General features: G+C 33.2%; 2 protein-coding genes across 2 annotated transcripts in view; one reads left to right on the top strand and one right to left on the bottom strand.

Annotated features, from left to right (window-relative positions):
- LOC123655835 (phospholipase A1-like) overlaps window positions 1–20,991 on the bottom strand; it is a 56,404-nt gene that overhangs the window by 33,062 nt on the left and 2,351 nt on the right. The window contains exons 3-5 of the mRNA XM_045591588.1: window positions 19,604–19,749; window positions 18,099–18,192; window positions 16,409–16,560 (exon numbers count right to left, since the gene is read on the bottom strand). Of these exons, the coding sequence (XP_045447544.1) occupies window positions 16,409–16,560; window positions 18,099–18,192; window positions 19,604–19,749 (392 nt within the window). The remainder of the gene's footprint in view (window positions 1–16,408; window positions 16,561–18,098; window positions 18,193–19,603; window positions 19,750–20,991) is intronic.
- On the top strand, window positions 2,723–15,837 carry LOC123655507 (aldehyde dehydrogenase X, mitochondrial-like). The gene is made up of 11 exons (XM_045591284.1): window positions 2,723–3,149; window positions 8,189–8,293; window positions 8,746–9,013; window positions 9,189–9,305; window positions 9,962–10,149; window positions 10,676–10,778; window positions 11,351–11,532; window positions 12,149–12,313; window positions 12,798–12,955; window positions 13,814–13,888; window positions 15,692–15,837. The coding sequence occupies exons 1-11, from the start codon at window positions 3,120–3,122 to the stop codon at window positions 15,765–15,767; spliced, it is 1,467 nt and encodes a 488-aa protein (XP_045447240.1). The 5' UTR covers window positions 2,723–3,119; the 3' UTR covers window positions 15,768–15,837.

Raw genomic sequence — 20,991 nt, 5'->3', positions numbered from 1 at the left:
TAACAGCAAACCCCTCTTTCAATTGTAAAAACAACTTCTTTTTAACCGACTTCCAAAAAAGGAGGAGGTTCTCAATTCGACTGTATTTTTTTTTTTATGTATGTTACATCAGAACTTTTGACCGTGTGGACCGATTTCGACAAATGTTTTTTTAATCGAAAGGTGGTGTGTGCCAATTGGTCCCATTTAAATTTATTTGAGATCTAACAACTACTTTTCGAGTTATATCTAATAATGCGTTTTTACTTGACGCTTTTTTCGTCGACCTACGTTGTATTATACCGCATAACTTTCTACTGGATGTACCGATTTTGCTAATTCTTTTTTTGTTGGAAAGGGGATATCCCTAGTTTGGTACCATGATAAGAAAACCAGGATCTGATGATTGGATCCTAGTGAAATCGAGGTAAACTCTCGAAAATTCGCAATATCTTTTTACTGAGTGTACCGATTTTGATAATTTTTAATTAAATCGAAAGCTGATGTTTATCATGTGGTCACATATAAATTTTATTGAGATCTGATAACTACTTTTTGAGTAATCTTTTAAAACGCGTAGTTACTTGACTATTTTTTCGTCGATCTACGTTGTATTACTCTTCGATGTAATTGAAGTCGGTTTTTTTTTATTTGCGAGCAAACACAATTATTTAAGTTATTGTAAAATATAAATTGTTGATAAAATTATACTTTATAATAAATGTAGATAACTTTCAAAACTAATTTTATAATTATGTGTTTATACATTACAAATACGGACATTTAGATACCTCACTAATAGTAATTTAAAAAATTTAAAAGTAATGTTTATTTTACTGTATACTAAATAAATTAATCATTGCATTACTATTATTATGAAAATGTCTATTATTAAAAGTATGATCAGAGGAAAGTCTCCGGCGCACGACGGTCTCAGCGTCCAACACCTTGGGTGCACCGGCCCTTAATTCTTTGTGGTTCTCTCACGGATAATTAGCACATGATTTGACACATCCTATAGTTTTACTCCTTATTAGAAACAAAACTAGGGAAGCATCATCAGAGATATCTGACATGTTTAATTACTTAGTTAACTTGACAGTTTTCTTGACAGTTTTCTTGACAAACAGCTAACTAAAGTTTGGGCTCGAAATGTCTACGGAGACTGAAAAAATGATCTTGCCATCTTGTTTTTTGGAAGTGGAAATCATCTACATAACTATACGAGTAGTATCTCCTACTAGTAGAAATTATTAAGACATTAAAAATAGAATATAGTTACTTCGTTTCTACTGTAAATAGGTTATCGAAGATAAATACAACCGTATTCACGCCTATGTATTTGTGCTAATCATAAAGAGGACTTCAAGCAAAACCTTCGTAAAATCGACAGCGTGCAAAAAGGACCGGCTGCTTATCCGTAATGCGTACCTACGCATCATCCTCCCCCTCATCCTCCCCTAGACACAACGCAAGTGCAATATACCTACCTACTAACATTTGTGACTTCATTTAATCCCCATACATTGATATGCAGGATAAATGTAAGTAAGAAAACTTTGCGTAATAAGAAAAGTTCGTCAAAATGTATTAATTTAAGCTGACACTACTAACTTAGACGAATATTTTATAAACTTTATAAATCAAGTTAAAACAAGTAATAGATAAATTAATAAAAATTAAAAACCGGACTGTACATGACTTTAAATAAAAGGCGAAAAGGGTGAAAACTTGTACTTTTTTAAATATTATCATGACATATATATATATCAGACACTTTAAAAACCTCATAATGAGCCATTTAATATGACTAGTGGTCGCCCAGCGGTGGAAATTCGACCATAATAAATTAATTTAAATTATAAGTTTAAAGTTGTCAAAAACTACTTCTTCTATAACAATAAACGAAAAAGTATACCTATATGCGTGTGTGTCAAATAAATGGTAGTGTGTGATGTTTTTTATTTATTTATTTAATGTATTTTTATTATTATATTAAAAAAAATATTAGCATTTTTCACTCCTCTATATAAACTATAAGTGTGCGAAATTTCGTACTCCTCCGTCCGCGCAATTTTCGTAAAAAGGAGTAAGTACAAAGTTTTTGCTTTACATATTAATGTATAGATTATTTCAATAAAAGTAAAACTTGTTTTTATTTAACTTTAAACTACAGCATCTCACATTCGTCTTGTTGATTTTTTAACCTACTTCAAAAGAAGAAGGTTCTCAATGCGACTATATTTTTTATTTGTGTTAGCTTATATCTTGTTACTGGTTATACCGATTTTGATTATCTTCATTTCATTTCATTTCATTTCATATCACGCTTTGTTTGACTAATGTAAAGAAACAGCAACTTTTTTTAGAAAAGATATACCTAATTGAAGATGATCTCATAAATAATTTAACATGTTTGCTTATTTCAGAAATATTACTCTCAGTAGGAGAGCCAAATCACTTAAAACCCAGTATCATATTGCATAATAAAAGTTGCGTTCGTTTTTATGAGGATGAAAAATCAGTAAAGAAAACGCTATCTATCTCTTAATGAACACTTCATTTTACGGGATTATAACATGACTATTATTTTGAATTTCTTGATATTTCGGCGTCGTTACAAATAACAATCGTTTGAGAGTTCCAAAATAACAATCGTGACCGTGAAAGCTTAAAAACCTATCTCTCATGCTCGTAATATCGACCGCGTGCAAGAGGGACAAAAGAGAGATTTAGTAGTCCGTATGCAATGTAATATCACGCCGTGCCGAGCGCTTACAGGATTACAGATTCTACAAAATTTAAATACGCCACGAAGGAGCACCACAAAAAGTATAAGAAAGTGTTCGTCTTTAATTATACTTTTCAAAACTGTCAAAATACAATGTAAAAAGTGACCATAGGGACTTAAAATTTGCTAATAACCTTTGGCACATACGCGAATGCTACCTCTATATTCTCGCATAATATCTGTTGTTTTACTGGACTGTGATTTGTTTTCGACGTGTTGTTATGCCGGCTTCTTATCATTTAACACGTGTGGCATACGTGTAGTGTAACTATGCGTATACATTAAACTGAAAACTCGGTGTTGTTTTTAAGTTTTATTTCATTTGTGAAAATATAAACTTTTTCAAAAAATGTCGAATTTTGAAATTAAATACACTAAGGTAAGTATAAATTATTTCGTAAGTGCTGAAACAGAGAAACATCTTTCACTGACCGGTTGTGTTCTGTGACAAAATTTAAAAAAAAAAACTTCCTTACATTATCTGTTATTTGCAATATATTTTTGGGTCTAATTCTCATATATTCTTAAATACAGTAATAATAGTGGCTTTTTTTGCTCTTATCTCATTTATTTTCATATTCTTACTTCTTTCAACAAATTTGCCGGTTAATCGTTGAAAAATTTGGTGTCATGACAAACAAATTGCTATTTTATCATTACGCTCATAATATTACGTAGGTACCTAAATTTTACCTTTTGATAAAATGCGTATTTTGTATAAAATTTAAAAATATCAGATTTTAAGGCCGAAATGCACGGTAGTAAAATATATAAATAGCACCCCTTACTGTGTAAACTAGATTATGTCGCTGCTTCACATAGTTATAATTCGGTAATTTAGTTGTCAGACGAACATAGTTTTTATTTACCCACTTGTGATACATGTTATTTGCATCATTATTGAAGCCAAAAAAGACACTTCATGCTTGATAACGTGCCTTTTACTCCATATAATTTAAAGTTAAAAAATAATTTATACATAGAAAATGCCTCTGACTTCTGAGCAGTTAAAAAATTATACGGTATATTATATTTTTATACGGTAACAAATATCGGTAAATATCAGTCTAACTATATTAATAAAAATGAATGTTGCTAAGCGCATAACTCGAGAATGGCTCGACAAATTCGGCTAATTTATTTTTTTGTACGTTTCTTAAGGCCCACGGAAAGTTTAATACTAAAAAAAATTTTAAAAATATATATTTTTATTATTAACTTTTGACAGGACGAACTATATCCGGGCGACTAGTAGATAAATAAATTAAAAAATAAATAAAAGCTTATTGACTCTTTCGTTAGTATAAATAAAACTGCTCCTGGTAGTTAACTATAACTTAAGTCCAAAAAAAAAGAATGCCGTAATAAAAACAATAAATATGAACACATCAAACACGCATTCTTCTCTCGTTAAATATCTAATCAATAAATCAACCACTTAATCCTACATGGCACCTGGTACCATTAATGGAACGATGACTTTTATTGCTAAGAACTATAAAAATATTAGCAACGACATGTCTCTTAGCACCGCTATAGAAGCGTCGGATATTTAGCAACTGAATAATAAAAACCATTACGTATAGAAGTCGTTACTGTGACTGTTACTGCGGACTTAGTCCAAAAATGAATTGACAATGTCACATTTGTTTTTTGAGTGAATTAAAAAAAATGTAACTAAATAGTTCCGTGGTGGAAAAAAATACTGTGATTCGTAAAGAAGTAAGTAAGCTTATTGGTAACTCATATTTTTATCATGGTTCCACATATAGCTTTAGCGCTCGTATTTCACAGACAAGTATTTACGACAACATTTGTTATGAATTTTTTTTATCTTTGTAGATTATGTCACAAAAAAATATTTTGTGATGAAGATATTGAAGATTTCTGGAATATTCCTTCAGGGAGTTAAGATGAAAAAAACTTTTGAACACTGAAAATAATGCGGACATAAAAAAATCAGTGTACCTACCCGTAAAACTTTTTTTTTTTGTTTATAATTTAACGATATAGAAACTTTAATATCACCGCAGTGTTTGACTCCCGTTAACGAGGATGTTTATGTAGTATGTAGTAAGTAGCTCATGCAACTAAAACATAAATATTTAAAATTTAAATTAAGGAAAAGGCTAAGAATCTACGAGAAGAGACGTAGAAAATCATGGTTTTCTAACGAAAATAAAAAACCTTATTTTGTCAGTAAATGATATAAAGAACAAAAAAATTCTGGTTGCAAACGAAAAACCTTTATATCTTGTTAAAAATGTTCTAGCATTGTCTGAATAAAGATAATAATTGACTCTGAAATTTTACTAGTAGCTTTTTACTAAGAAGCATATGTCACTTATTTCCATTTCTATTTCAAAAATTTTGATATAGTTTTTTATTGTATGTAATTCTATTATAAGCCTATACTTATTAACGTAAAAATAGGTTAAGGAGGAGCTGGTGGGACTCTCTAATCGATCTACTTTATGCTGTTTTCCTAATAGCTGACTGAAATATATACACAAATATTTTTGCTTACAGCTTTTTGCGAATTGTGTGTAACACCTATAATTAAGGCAATACTTATACTTAATATTTTTGTAATTTTTTTTTCTGTTCTTGTTAGTGTATGTATTGTTGGTGTTAATGTTAAATAAATAAAAAAATATATATATACATTTTTTGTTTTTAATTTAATACATATATATACATATACATATATATATAGTATATATATATATATATATATATATATATATATATATATATATATATATATATATATATATATATACTATCAACAGTATCGAACTTACGACCACGAAACACGTGCCAGTCAAATAAACTAGTTGTCGTGACCTTATCCCGCATACTGTCTGAAATTTGTTCTGGGTCAAATTATTATAAACATAGCTAAGAAATTTTTCAAGCTTCAGCCTGTAATATCCCACTGCTGGGCATAGGCCTCTTCTCCCATGTAGGAGAAGGATCGGAGCTCAATCCACTACGCTGCTCCAGTGCAGGTTGGCGGATATTATTCCCTAATATGAGTAACGATCGCTATCAAGTATACATGATAACAACCGGGACCGACGGTTTAACATGCCCTCCGAGGCACGGTGGGGAGACCCACAAGGACTGTGCAAGCTAGACCACGGCAAACATCTGTATGACCAATACAATATGTTTGTCATATGCGGGGATCGAACTTCACTTCGAAGATTCCGCAATGCTTGAAGACAAAAGTTTTCGAACAATGCGTCCTGCCTGTGTTAACATACGGAGCCGAGACGTGGACACTGACGAAGGGACTGGTCCACAAGTTTAAAGTCGCTCAACGTGCAATGGAACGGGCTATGCTTGGGGTCTCTCTCAAAGACAGGATTAGAAATGAGACTATCCGCGAGAGAACGAAAGTAACCGACATAGCCCACAGAATTAGCAAGTTGAAGTAGCAGTGGGCTGGTCATCTGTGTCGCAGGACCGATGACCGTTGGAGTAGACGGGTCCTAGAGTGGAGACCGCGTCTTGGCAAACGCAGTGTGGGACGTCCTCCGGCCCGTTGGACCGACGATCTACGTGGGATTGCCGGTGTAGGCTGGATGAGGATTGCGGAAGACCGGGATGTGTGGCGTGAACTTGGGGAGGCCTATGTCCAGCAGTGGACTGCGATAGGCTGAAGTGTTGCGGGGATAGAACCCGCAACCGCCAGCGAACAGCCACAAACCAATGCTGTGACCGTTGCGCCAACGCGTGTCAACACAACACAAGAAGAAATATTTATTGTAGAAATATATTTTTTAAAAAGTGTTTACTAAAAGAATAAAATATTAAGCACAATTAAAATAAAAATTCAGTTTATCGACTCTACTTAAAACCTTGCGGTGTAACTTTATTTGATACAATATACCTACCGCTATATAGTGCTGGGCATTTTTTGTCAAAAATTTCTACCATAGAAAGGTTTCTTTATAAGAAACAGTTTTTTTTTATAGATTTTTTTAGTTTGGTTAGCAGCCAATAAGCAAGTTACACATCAGTAGATACACTTTTTTTTTTTCTTTCAACAGAAAATTGAAAATTCCAGATTTTGATAATTTATATATAAATTTATATAGAAGAGAATCGAAAAGGGAATTCGAATAACGTAACATTTCAGTACAAACCTAGTTAGGCAAGTCATTATTAAAATACCTTAAATTTTAGAACCTTTTGTCAGGCTGGCCACTTAGAAGTGCGGATTACTTTTTAACCGACTTCCAAAAAAGGAGGAGGTTCTCAATTCGACTGTATTTTTTTATCTATATTACTTCAGAACTTTTGACTGGGTGGAGCGATTTCGACAAATTTTCTTTTAATCGAAAAGTGGTGTGTGTCATTTGGTTCCATTTAAATTTATTTGAGATCTAACAACTACTTTTCGAGTTATATCTAATAATGCGTTTTTACTTGACGCTTTTTTCGTCGACCTACGTTGTATTATACCGCATAACTTTCTACTGGATGTACCGATTTTGATAATTCTTCTTTTATTGAAAAGTGAATGTCTCTAGTTTGGTACCATGATAAGGAAACCAGGATCTGATTATGGGATCTCAGAGAAATAGAGGGAAACTCTTGAAAATCCGCAATAACTTTTTACTGGGTGTACCGATTTTGATAATTCTTTTTTTGTTAGAAAGAAGATATCTCTAGTTTGGTACCATGATAAGGAAACCAGGATCTGATTATGGGATATCAGAGAAATAGAGGAAACTCTTGAAAATCCGCAATAACTTTTTACTGGGTGTACCGATTTTGATAATTCTTTTTTTGTTGGAAAGAAGATATCTCTAGTTTGGTACCATGATAAGGAAACCAGGATCTGATGATGGGATCCCAGAGAAATCGAGGGAAACTCTCGAAAATCCGCAATAACTTTTTACTGGGTGTACCTGATTTCATGAAAACATCAACAATAGAATAAACGCCATAAACGACTTAAACAGTTAGGTACCTACATAACTACATACCTATAAAATAACAAACTAAAATATGGACCTAATCGATGTGAGACCTGATATATCATGATAATAGTCTACGAGACGAAAGGAGAAGTATTACCTTTAAAAACTGTGTTACTTTAAACTGCTTTTCTATTTATTTATTTTTTTTTTATCTAACAAACAACCTCGGAGTGCCTTAAGTATTCAAGAAATTGCTCGAAAAATAATTCAGGAGCATTTTCAAATATATTTCATTTTATCGAGAATCGAACCAGTGACCGTTGGTGTTTAGGCGCCGCCGAGACGGCACACGCACCATTACACATCATTTCATTTTAATAGGTTAAAAGTTTTATAAAAAATAAAATATACCGTACCATAAAATACCAATTGCAAGTTTGTAATTATAGAATGACGCGCTTTACTCTTTCTAATTTTTTTTCAGCTTTTCATTAACAATGAGTGGGTAGACGCTGTCAGTAAGAAAACTTTTCCCACAATAAATCCACAAGATGAAAGCATCATCACTCATGTAGCTGAAGGAGATAAGGTGAGATATCTTTTTTAAAAAATTCTCGTGTCACAATGTAAGTTACAATACTCCTCCGAAATGGCTGGACCGATTTTTATGAAATTTTGTGTGCATATCGGATAGGTCTGAGAATCGGCCAGCTTCTATTTTTAATACCCTTAAGTTACAAGAGGTGGGGGTTAAGGGGTTAATAACATATATCGCAAAACAACGTTCGCGGGGTCAGCTAGTAAAATATAAAATCTTTGTTATAAAAAAAGAAATAAAACAAACGAAACAAACGGTAATTTATAATACCAATTAATTATATTTTAAAATGCTATGAAAATTGATTATTAATTGTATTGTTTAATTAATTATTATTGTTTCAATTAATCATATTGATACTATTATGACCAATTTTTAGAATAGTTTTTTATGGTAATGACATACGTTTTTAAGTAAATCACAGGTGCTATTTTACATTTAAGGCTGATGTCGACATTGCCGTTGCTGCTGCAAGGAAAGCGTTTCACCGCTACTCAGAATGGCGTACCATGGACGCCTCAAAAAGAGGAAAGCTTTTGCTAAAATTGGCTGATCTAATTGATTCACAAGTTAAATACTTAGCCGACCTCGAAACATTGGACTGCGGGAAACCAGTGAAAATAGCTGAAGAAGAAATTATTTATTCGGCAGACGTTTTCAGATATTACGCGGGAAAGGCTGACAAAATTTTGGGGAATACAATACCTGCTGGTAACTTTTAGTTTAATTTCTGGTATACAATAAATCAATCGTTAATCAGTTATTTTTATTATCCAGTATCCAGTACCTGTGTATCCAAATTGTAAATTAGTAATAATTGTACGAAACAATGAGTAATCGAACTAATTTTAATAAAAATATATAGTAGCACGAATATATTTTTCAGATGGAGAAGTCTTATCTATGACTCTTAAGGAACCTGTTGGTGTATGTGCTCAAATCATACCATGGAATTATCCCATACCCATGCTTTCGTGGAAAATAGCGCCAGCTCTAGCAGCAGGTATATACTCATGTCCAATTGTTCTGTAGTATATATATATATATATATATATATATATATATATATATTATATATATATAGTATATATATACTATATATACTATAGTATATATATATATATATATGTATATGTATATATATATATATATATATATATATATATTATATATATAGTATATATATACTATATATACTATAGTATATATATATATATATATATGTATATGTATATATATATATATATATATATTTTCTATGGTCTGTTCGGTAAATTAAAATATCTTGACAATTCATTGGCAGTCGTAAGCCTGAGAGTTAGCAAACGCTTTTTTTACATCCTTATCATAATTATTATTTTTTTAACAATCACTAGCTGACCCGAGCGACGCGACGCGACAGACGGTATTTTCTTAATTTTTTATTCCATAAGAACCTTCTACAAAATATTAGAAAACCATCAAAAAAATCATTTAAATCGTTAAATGCAATCGATAAAGTCATTTCAACTTTATGACGTGAGCAAGGCAAATAGGGATTAATTTTTATGATGACATAGATTATCATTTGTGTCATCATAAAATCATATTATAAATTTAATTCATTAGTATGTAATATTGATGATATGTTTTTATCAATTTACAAATTGTTGTTATTAGGTTGTACCGTGGTATTAAAACCAGCCGAACAAACACCATTAACAGCCCTTGCAGTTGGAGCCCTGATAAAGGAGGCAGGTTTTCCTCCAGGGGTAGTTAATATAATTCCCGGATACGGTCCCTCTGCTGGGGCAGCTCTCACCCATCACCCAGACGTGGATAAAGTCGCTTTCACAGGTTCCACCGAGGTAAGATTATTTTTATTTTGTTTTTCTTTTAGATATGTATATTGTCACTAATATAAGAATACTTAAATATTAAAGTACAAAAAAATGTAATCAATACTACTAAAATATAGTTATATATGTATTAAAATTTAAGTAATACATATCGTATTACTTGTCTCTAATAATAAGACGAAAACACGTACTTTATGAGTGCTTAACTGTTTCCATTATACATATTCTTTGTTTGCATTAGTGGTCTAGATTTCTTCTAGTCCTGACCATGTAACATGTACATTATATTTGCGGTCACCAACCCGCCTGCCCAGCGTGGTGACGCGGCAAAACACACGAGTTCATGCCATTTTTGGCACAAACTGATGGAGGCCTATGTGTCCAGCAGTAGACTGCGATAGGCTGATATGATGATAACATGACATTGTATTTATTAGAGTATTTTAACAAGAAATAAAACAAATAAATATATATTTTTGTTCCAAAATTATAACACTATATTAAAGCGCATAAATAGTATTTTTTGTCCCATAAGGTTGGAAAACTAATTTTGGGGTCCGCTTCTGTCGCCAATCTTAAGCGCGTCACCTTGGAACTAGGCGGCAAGAGCCCATTGGTCGTCTTTAATGATGCTGACGGTAATATTTAAAAATTAAATAATTGTAATGATTTCTGCAATCAATATCTTATTAACCAAACAAATTTTAATTCAATTTTTTTTGTCATAATCACAATTGTCATAATCATTTGTCATGTCATAATTGTCATAATTAGGTATATACTTAACAAAGATTCTAAATTTAATCGTACGCGCTATTACATATCTATGACGTAAGGGTATCCTTCTTATACCTATTATAAATGCGAAAATTTATAAGATGCGATTGAATTTTAATGGATAAATTATTACTCGTTTTAACAGCTATCATCTAGCTGGATATCCAGAATTACACATAAAAACGCGTTAAACCGTGAGGCATATATATTATAGTGAGGTAAACTATTGACTATTTTTTCGTCTACATACGTTGTATTGTTGGTCCATGTAATTGAAGTCGGTTTTGCATGCCTCCGAAGGAGAATAGAATGTTTGATGAATTACTCTTAATTTTTTTTTAATTATAATCGTTACAAAACACAATTATAATCGTTCAATAGAATGAGCTACTCCGAATTTAAATGTTGTAATAAATTCCATATTCGAATTCAGTGGAGAAGGCAGCACAGATAGCACATAACGCTGCGTTCGCGAACGGCGGTCAGTGTTGTTGCGCCGGCACTCGCACGTATGTTCAAGCCGGTATCTACGAGAAGTTTGTGAAGGAAGCGACGGATATTGCGCTGAAACGAACCGTTGGCAACCCCTTCGAGGACGTGCAGCAGGGGCCGCAGGTGTGTGTTGTTTCTTTAAGTGACATGTTCAAAATTCAATTTTCATCACATCACAGAAGCCTAATACGGTCCACTGCTGGACATAGGCCTCCATAAGTTCGCGCCAAAAATGGCGTGAAATCATGTGTTTTGCCCATGGTCACCACGCTGGGCAGGCGGGTGGGTGACCGCAGGGCTGGCTTTGTCGCACCGAAGACGCTGCTGCCCGTCTTCGGCCTGTGTATTTCAAAGCCAGCAGTTAGATGGTTATCCCGCCATCGGTCGACTTTTTAAGTTCCAATGTGGTAGTGGAACTGTGTTATCCCTTAGTCGCCTCTTACGACACCCACAGGAAGAGAGGTGGTGGCTATATTCTTTACTACCGTAACCACGCAGTATAAGCCAAATTCAATTCTACAAAATTAAAAAACTAATTTTTAGTTAGACATATAAAGATAAAGACATATAAGATATACCTAAACCGGCACCTATATATATAACTATCATCAGAATTGTTTTTCGCTTAGTTATCTCTTAAGTTGCAATTTGATTTATACAAAAAATAATCGTACAAATCATGCTATTGCTCGTCTATTGTAAGTAAACAGCCTAAAAAATTGCAAACGTTTGCTTTCAGATCGACAAGGAGATGTATACAAAGGTGCTAGACTATATTGAGGCTGGACGAAAGGCTGGCGCGCTCTGTGTTGCAGGCGGGGACAAGATCGGCAATAAGGGGTATTACATCAAACCAACAGTGTTCGCCGATGTCACCGATGACATGAAGATCGCGAAGGAAGAGGTATCTAAATTATTACCAAAACGTCGTATAGTTTTAAGGAATATTATCGCATCGATGTCCGTGTGCGTCAAGTATTTGTATGTCTTTATTTTGTCCATTATGTTGTATATTGTAATAATACAAATTATTAAAAATATGATAATTACAAATCAACGCCTCCTAAAAATAACTACCGCAACTCGGTATACCGAGGAGTTTCTAAAGAAAAAAATGACGATAGTTGCTATATTACAAAAGCCACTTTAATACAATTTACAGTCTCATCGCTAGTAGGTATGCTTTTAAGCTACTGCTTTCTGCTTGCTACTGCAGTAGAAATATAATAAGTATTAAGACATTTATAAATAAATGTAGTTGTCCTTAAAAACCGAAATTATCTGAAATTTAGTAGACGTTGGAGTTATCGAAATTAAATATTTTCAATACTTACAACATTGACTTCCTTAAATGCAGTTATTGGTGGCAAAATAATTTTCTACCATAGATTTTCGGTCCAGTTCAAAGCATCCTTAAGTTCGATACATTTGAGGAAGTGATCGATCGCGCCAACGACACTAACTACGGTCTCGGAGCTGGTGTCATCACTAACGACATCACCACAGCCTTGAGTTTCGCTAAACATGTCCGAGCGGGCTCTGTCTGGTGAGTATTTAACTAATAGCTAGTATTTTTTAATACTAAGTCAGCAAACAAGGATACGGTCCAACTTATAGTAAGCAGTTACCGTAGCTTATGAAAGCCTGCAATCTAACAATAAGAGCTAATCAAGCACATTGTCAACCCTACCCATAACTTTCTCCAGTATCTCGAAGTACCTTCGTCCCTACAGAAATACAACCCTGCTTGAGAGTAGTATTATTTAGCTGCGATCTTCTGTTAAATCTCATACTTAACTAGGGGGCGGTTCCAAATTTTAAGTAGGACATTTTCTACTGTGCGTAGAGCACTCAATAATACTCGCAACAACGAAAAAACACTTCGCATTTTATTCGATTGTATTACACAAGTGAGTGTTGCTGATGTTCACTTAAAATCAGTTCCTATATTCAGAAAACATTCGTTTTGCTCGTGAATCGTTTAATTCCGAACACGACATGGTAACATGACATGCAAACGAACTTTCTTCTGAATATACAAATGACCAATCATTAATGAGACTAATGACGTGTCCCGATCTCGTGAAAATATCTTAACTGATACTTGTTAAGATAAAATTAGTACTTGTTGTTTTAATTAAGGAGTAACAAACGTCCATTAAATATCAAAACTTTTCCGTCAATAATATTCGAAATAAAATAAAAAATCTGCTAAAATTTTGCTTTCAAAACCATCGTTTAGGTTTTCATTAAAATTTATTCTTAGATTACAACATTTTTATATTTTGAATATTTTGATTTTTGACCCATAACTACTATCGACCATTCTTATTATTTATTATTCAAAACTGTCGTATAAAATATTTTATAATATTTTTAAAATTAAGAAAATTGTATTTTTTAGGATAAACACATATGATCATGTAACTAGTCAAACACCGTTTGGCGGCTACAAGGATTCGGGCATTGGGAGAGAACTGTAAGTTTTATGTTTATGTTTTTATTAAATTAAAAATTTATACATTTTGATTAGCTATTGGCGCAGTTAGCGATGATCATAGTTTCTGTTGCAGGACTGTAGTACCTATTACCAGCCCAAGTCGGCGTAATATATGTACATTAATTACCTACTGTTACTGTTTTATTTGTTATTTATATTATGACTTTGTCACGCTTTGTCAAGGAATTATTTATTTAAAACTAACGATAACCTGTAAAAGATTATCTTTAGTTTTAAATGTGTTCATATGTACCCAGAAAAAATTGATATATTCTCAATTTTTTTTTTATTATATGACACCATTGAAACATTGCATAAAGTTTTATTCCTATACAGTCCCTTAGTGGCTTAGCATAATGCTTCAAAAGAATTCCAAAACAAGTTTTACTGTATATTAAATGCTAAAAATAATTATATGTAGCGTCTAGTTAAATCTATCTATAATATATATAAACGCGAAAGGTCACTCATCACGAAATCTCCGAAACTATAATACTTACGAACTTGAAATTTGGCAGGTAGGCTCCTTATAGGACGTAGACATCCGCTAAGAACGGATTTTACGAAACTAGACCCCTAAGGGGGTAAAACGAGGGTTAGAAGTTTGTACGAAAGTCCTATGTTTTTGAAGTAAGAGACTTGAAATTTAAAATGTAAGCTCTATAGATGGTGAAAAGGTATCCAAATAATACATCGTAATCTCTATATGTATATATAAAAGAAAAAGGTCACTGACTCACTCATCACGAGAACTCAAAACCCGCTAGATAGTCCATCCATTCAAGATGGACAAAGATGAAATTTGGTAGGGAGGTAGATTATATTTACTAGACGTCCGCTAAGAACGGATATTGCGATATTCTACGGCTAAGCGGGTTTAATTGGGGTTAATAGTTTGTATGAAACATATACAGCATCTATAAGTTCGCCTGATAGGTTATTTATACTGCAGCCTTAAATAAAACTAAAAATGTGGTGTATAGAGCGGTTTTATAAAAATAATTATTAAATTATACTAAATTGTGCCTTTGAAAAAGTTACTCAGAGTGATAAGCATTTCAAGTGACTGAAATAAAAAAATAATTTGCGCTAAGCATCTTAATAGTAATGCATATCTTCATAACCACACGGACGTAGTCGCGGGCAACAGTTAGTGTATTATAAAACAAAGTCCCCAAAAGCGTATGTGATCGATTCCCTCAAAATCTACGGAGCGGAGATTCGCTTCAAGAGGAAGGCTTACGGAACGGCTAAGCCGATTTTGATGAGAGTTTCACTGGAAGTTTGCCGGGAAAACTTTGTGACAAACTGATTTCAACGCGGGCGAAGCCGCGGGCACAGCTAGTTAATAAAATTTGTCTTAGACAAAGTTTTATATTTCCATGGTGATATATTTATTAAGGTTTTTTTAACCGCTTCAAAAAAGGATAAGGTTACTCAATTCGACCGTACATGTATGTACGGTCGGTGACCGACGACCGTATATATGTTTTTTATGTATGTTCGGGGACGTATGTTCGGGGACGTGAACTGATTTTGATAATTCTTTTTTTGTTGAAAAGGAGATATCTCAAGGGTGGTACCATGATAAGGAAACCAGGATCTGATGATGGAATACCAAAGAAATCAAGGGGAACCCTCGAAAATCTTAATGACGACTAGTGCGTTTGTTAATTTTTTTGTCGTCTACTTACGTTGTATTACTTGTCGATGTAATGGAAGTCGCTATTTTTCGTTTGCTAGCAAACACGATTATTTTAATATTATTATTTTTTGTTTCAGAGGTGAAGACGGTATTAATCAATACTTAGAAGTTAAAACAGTCACTATATCCGTACCTAAAAAACCTCAAATGTAATTAAATTCTTTTCACTTTGTGTTTACGTTATAATTAGACTTTTGAATTTTAAATAAATACATCATAAAAATTGCCTTAATTTTTTTATCCGATTGTAAATAACTTAAATTTTATAAATTATATAATAAACGGTTTTATTCAAGTCGACTTCTCCGTCATAATGTATTTTATAAATAGATAATGCATTCGTCAAATTACCATTCAACATAAAATACTTGGATCAAATTATGTTAGTGAAAGTATTATAATTGTACTTTTTTGTTTTTGTGAGCATTTCAACGTTATTTGTTATAGAGATACACATTGACACATATCTGTATTATAGAATATAGGGTAAAATCATAGTAAACACAAAATAAAGAAAAAAAACCTACATAATACTAACCTAAAACCTAAATTAACCATAACCACCTAAAAAAAAATTTGTGTGCTTTAGACCACACGACTGAAATAAAACTTACGAAACGTAACTCTCTCTCTCTCTTTCTATCTTCACTAACCTATATATCCCTCTCATCTTCCGTTCGCCTCGCCTGATCACACTTTTCGTAACGCTCTCGTCACGCATTCAACAGCTTACTCTCCATGTCAAACATGCGTAAAAACTAAAAACGTTTTACTTTTAAAAATTATGTACTTACCTATAATTTTATACTGCTTTTCCGTAAGATGATTCGAGATCATTCCGCAAACGTGCGCACCGAGGGAGTGTCCCACGCAGGTAATTTTTTTCGCCAACGCACCAGCTTGTGTTAAATACGAGTACAGTTGAGCTGTGCATTGTGCAGCTAACCTTAAAATTAAATTATAATGTATAAAGGCTATATGAAAACTGTGTTTTATTGTATAATTAAAGTAACACATAACAATTTTAAAACGCTTTAGCCTGTAATATCCCACTGCTGGGCATAGGCCTCTTTCCCCATGTAGGAGAAGGATCAGAGCTTAATCCACCGCACTGCAACAATGTGGGTTGGCGGATATATTCCCTATTATAAGTAACGATCGCTATCAAGTGTACATGATAACAGCCGGACCGACCAACGGCTTAACGTGCTCTCCGAGGCACAGTGGGGTGACCCACAAAGACGGCACGAACCAAGGCAAACATCTGTACCTATGGCCAATACAAATTTTTGTCATGTGCGGGGTCGAACCCGCAACCGCCAGCGTAACAGCAACAATTGCTGTAACCGTTGCTCCAACGCATCGTCAACAATTTTAATATCATTATTTAAATAAATAAATATAAATATCTTTATAACATACACACATGGTCATCTGTTCCTATGGTAAGACAATGCTTGTGTTACAGGTAACAGCCGACTGCTATAACTATTTTTTTTTATAAATATATATAGAAATAATACGTTTATAAATACAAATATTACACCCAGACTCAGGCGGGAACAAACCCGCAACCCGCGGAACGGAAAGAAGGGCCACTACAAACTGCGCCAACGGGCTAGTCATTATATCATGAATAAGCCAAGCCAGGCAAACCAGGCTTGGCTTATTCATGATAATATAATGACTAGACCGTTGGCAAAATGTAGCCCATTCTAGTTAACTCAATATCTACAAATATGTTTTTTTCAACTTTGGTTTTGAGCAATTTAATGTGATAATCTTCACGCTACAGCATAAAATATCGTTAAAACCCTTAATTCAGTTAAATGGGATGGGTTGTCTGGAAGAAATGGCTAATTAGCCATAAGTCCGCCCATTGTACTTCACTGTCTGTAACTATCTTTATGGTTTGTTTGTAATATATTTGTGGTGTACAATAAAGTATAAAATAAAAATAAATAAAATAAATGCTAAAATTAATTTACTGTGAGCAACGTGTGCTTTCATTTTTTGACTTTGAATCAAAAACAATTAGTACACTGACTTCTCGTTCTTTTCCGTGCCTCTTCCCTTTATTTGGGATCGGCCCAACTCGATTTTTTAAATTTTGCATCCCCTAGCAAACTAGTACATATAAACCTCATATAAACAAAGATAATCACTCTATCTGCAAGTATCTATCATTATCATATGTATATTCAGCTTTACGTTCTCATGGTACATAATCAGCGTTGGTTCAGACTTCTAAGCGGGAATCGATCTATTGACGATTAATCGTTTGTACATTTAACGAAATCGAAAATTTTTTAATAGTAGCTGATCTACTTCGTACCGCCATGTTTTTTTTTTCGGGAATATATCGATTTTTTTTATATAAACCTTGTCTTGACAAGATCACAAAAAGAAGTATCCAATTTAGTACAGTCGTTGGGAAGTTTTAAGCTGTACGCGTACGTATACGTGAAAAAATGCATCACTCACTTCGTATTAGAGAGTGCGGACAGGTAGCAAGGAAATCTTGTGAGATTGGACCAGTCCACCATAAACACGTTGTAATCTTTACGAGACAAATACGCTGTAACAAAAAATTGCGTCAAAGAATACTTAAATACTACTCGACACTTTTTTGTATGAAATATACGAGTGTAGTGTTGTAACATACAATTAACTTACATACTTAATTCATACAAAATAATTGTGTTTCTCTCGTCAAAAAAATAACATCAATTTACATCGATAGGCAGTAAAATAAGAATAGCATCAACATCCTCATTGCAAAAACTATTCGTCAGATCGCACTCGTATGTCGATGGTACCAATTGACTATCACCGACTTTCAAATATGAAGAATCATCAAAATCCGGTTCACCCAGTTAAAGGTTTGAGGTGAAACGCATTAAAAATACAGTTGAATTAATTAAATCCTACTTTTTTGAAGTTGGTAAAAGGTATCAAGCTTCTATAAAGAAATCGTTGGTCTATTCTTAAAAAAACTCAGTAGGTATCTATTAACATACTTACCGTATCATTACATAGTATAAAACAAAGTCGCTTTCCGCTGACTGTATGCTTGGATCTTTAAAACTACGCAACGGAGTTTGATGCGGTTTTCGTCAGTAAATAGAGTGATTCCAGAGGAAGGTTTATATGTAAAAATATAATACATGCATAATATACAGGAACACAGATAGTTTTTGCAACCGTGCGAAGCCGGGGTGGGTCGCTAGTCAAATATATAACATTCTACCTATTTGCAGAAATAGGTTTTTTTTTTTAATTTTTACAATGTATAGTTTTTGTATATCGCGACAAAAACAAAAGGGTCACTTAATTATTACAATCTCAATATTTTATCAATATTAGCGCATTTTACTTTTCAGTTACAATTCGCTTTAATAATTATGTATTCTTACTTAAGTAGACAAACTATAAACTTCATTATATTTTTATTTTTTAAATAACTTACATTCTTAATATAATAATTACTGCAAAATTAACACTTGAACCACATTTCACATTAGATATTACTCTTTATGAATATTCAACTGAATTATGAATATGATTATACGAAATTACGAACGCTTCCACTGTTAAGAAAAACATCTTTCTCTATCCTCCGTATAAGAGTCGAGTCAGCGCAACGCTTCTACCCTAAGGGTAGGCGGATAATTTCACTAATAATAATAATTTCAACTACTTTCAAATGTTATAATAACAACCGGGACCAACACCTATACAAGCCTGACCAGGCACGATGGAAAGAACTACATGGACATACACCCAGACCATAAATAATATTTGTACAAATAAAAATATATGCCTCGAGTGGGAACCGAGCCCGCGATGATCTATGTTACGGATGGTGTCGGCAAGCGGAATATACAGACAACATACATCTCGCTGTCTATACCACTAGATCAGATCGGCCATCACTAAATAATGCAACAAAGTTTAAATAAGATAAATTTGTATAGATCGCAACTTACCATCGCGAATGAAACTCATAGGTGTCTTTGAATGTGTTCCATTGAAACCGTGGATGATGAAAACGTTCTGCCTTGATAGCTTCCATCCATACGCCTTTAACTTGTTTTTTTGTCGAACATCGATCCACTGCGAGTATGGACGTTCACTGTTCATAAATTACTAATCAATACAGAGAGATGATTAAGTTCTTATCGCCTAAAGTTTTAACTTTTTGTCTTCGTATGTTTATTTACATATGGTAATTAATACATATTTAACTAAAGTGTTTTATAGCAAAGCTTATATCATAAGTCTCATTTGTTACATATTTTAGCAGATTATTGAATAAGGTAAAAATTAATTTTTACTTATAACTATTAATTGATTGTAAACCAGGGCCGGATTATTTAGTGACGCTTTTTCGAATTATTTAATCATTTATTTTAACCCAACAATAGCATAACATACAATCATATCAAAAGTTTCGATTTAACGGGTACATCGTTCCATAGCTTAATTGGCTAGAGCACCGACACGGTCAGTCGGAGATGCAGGTTCGATCCCCGCTGGAACGGTCGATTTTTGATATGATATTAAAAAATGTTTAGAATTCCTAATGTGTCGGTAACACAAAAATAAAATCGTACTAGTATGAATGCTTATAAAAGACGTGCACAAAATGGTCTTAAAAAAATACATGTTATTGCAGTCTGCGAAAAGTAATGAAACAGATGGTAATTAATTTGAAAAAAATAAAATAATAATAAAACTGAGAAACAGTTGATAGTAAAATTAAAATTAAAAAGGAAATAGCCTATATGTACTTGATGGTGTACTTGCTCAGTTATACTTGTTCGTCTTATCAATATAGAGGCTTGTTCATCCGACAGATGAATATCTATATAAAAGGTCTTAAAGATAAGATGTCGTGGATATTAATAAGGAATGTTAAATTTAACACTTTGGAGTAAATGGTTACAGTCGATACCAACAGAACTTTTCTTTACATTAATTTATGCAATGTACGAGGGTATCTCAGTAATATCATTAAAAATAATTTAAATTAAGGTCATAGGTAACGCGGTGGAAAATACTAAAAGAATAAACCGCTAGATGTCTATTAAATTAACGCTGTATACTCTCAATACGTTGCAAGTCAACTAAGTACTGAGGATCCCACACAACTGAGGCAAATTCTAGTTGACTCTTTGAAGTGCTTTGCTAGGGAGTTATATAAAATTATTTTGGTTCTAGCAGATATAAAACCTTCACTTTTTCGTTTTAAGAAACCAAGTATTTTTCCAGCCTTTTTTGACAGCAGTGTCAATATAAGATTTATATTTCAGTTAGCTCTCCATGAATCCGAACTTCTTCAACCTGCTCCAATACGTCACCATTTAATTTATAG

Source organism: Melitaea cinxia, chromosome 8 (genome assembly GCF_905220565.1).
Source record: "Melitaea cinxia chromosome 8, ilMelCinx1.1, whole genome shotgun sequence".
Classification (NCBI taxonomy): Eukaryota; Metazoa; Arthropoda; class Insecta; order Lepidoptera; family Nymphalidae; genus Melitaea; species Melitaea cinxia.
Note: the sequence above shows the minus strand (reverse complement) of the source record. Positions and strands in the feature narration are given on the sequence as shown.

Bases quoted from the DNA above. Each gene is read 5' to 3' on its own strand.
- LOC123655507 (XM_045591284.1), top strand. From the start codon at position 3,120: ATGTCGAATTTTGAAATTAAATACACTAAG. The intron at 9,014-9,188 runs GTAACTTTTAGT...TATATTTTTCAG, and splicing joins GGGGAATACAATACCTGCTG to ATGGAGAAGTCTTATCTATG. The intron at 12,956-13,813 runs GTGAGTATTTAA...TGTATTTTTTAG, and splicing joins GTCCGAGCGGGCTCTGTCTG to GATAAACACATATGATCATG.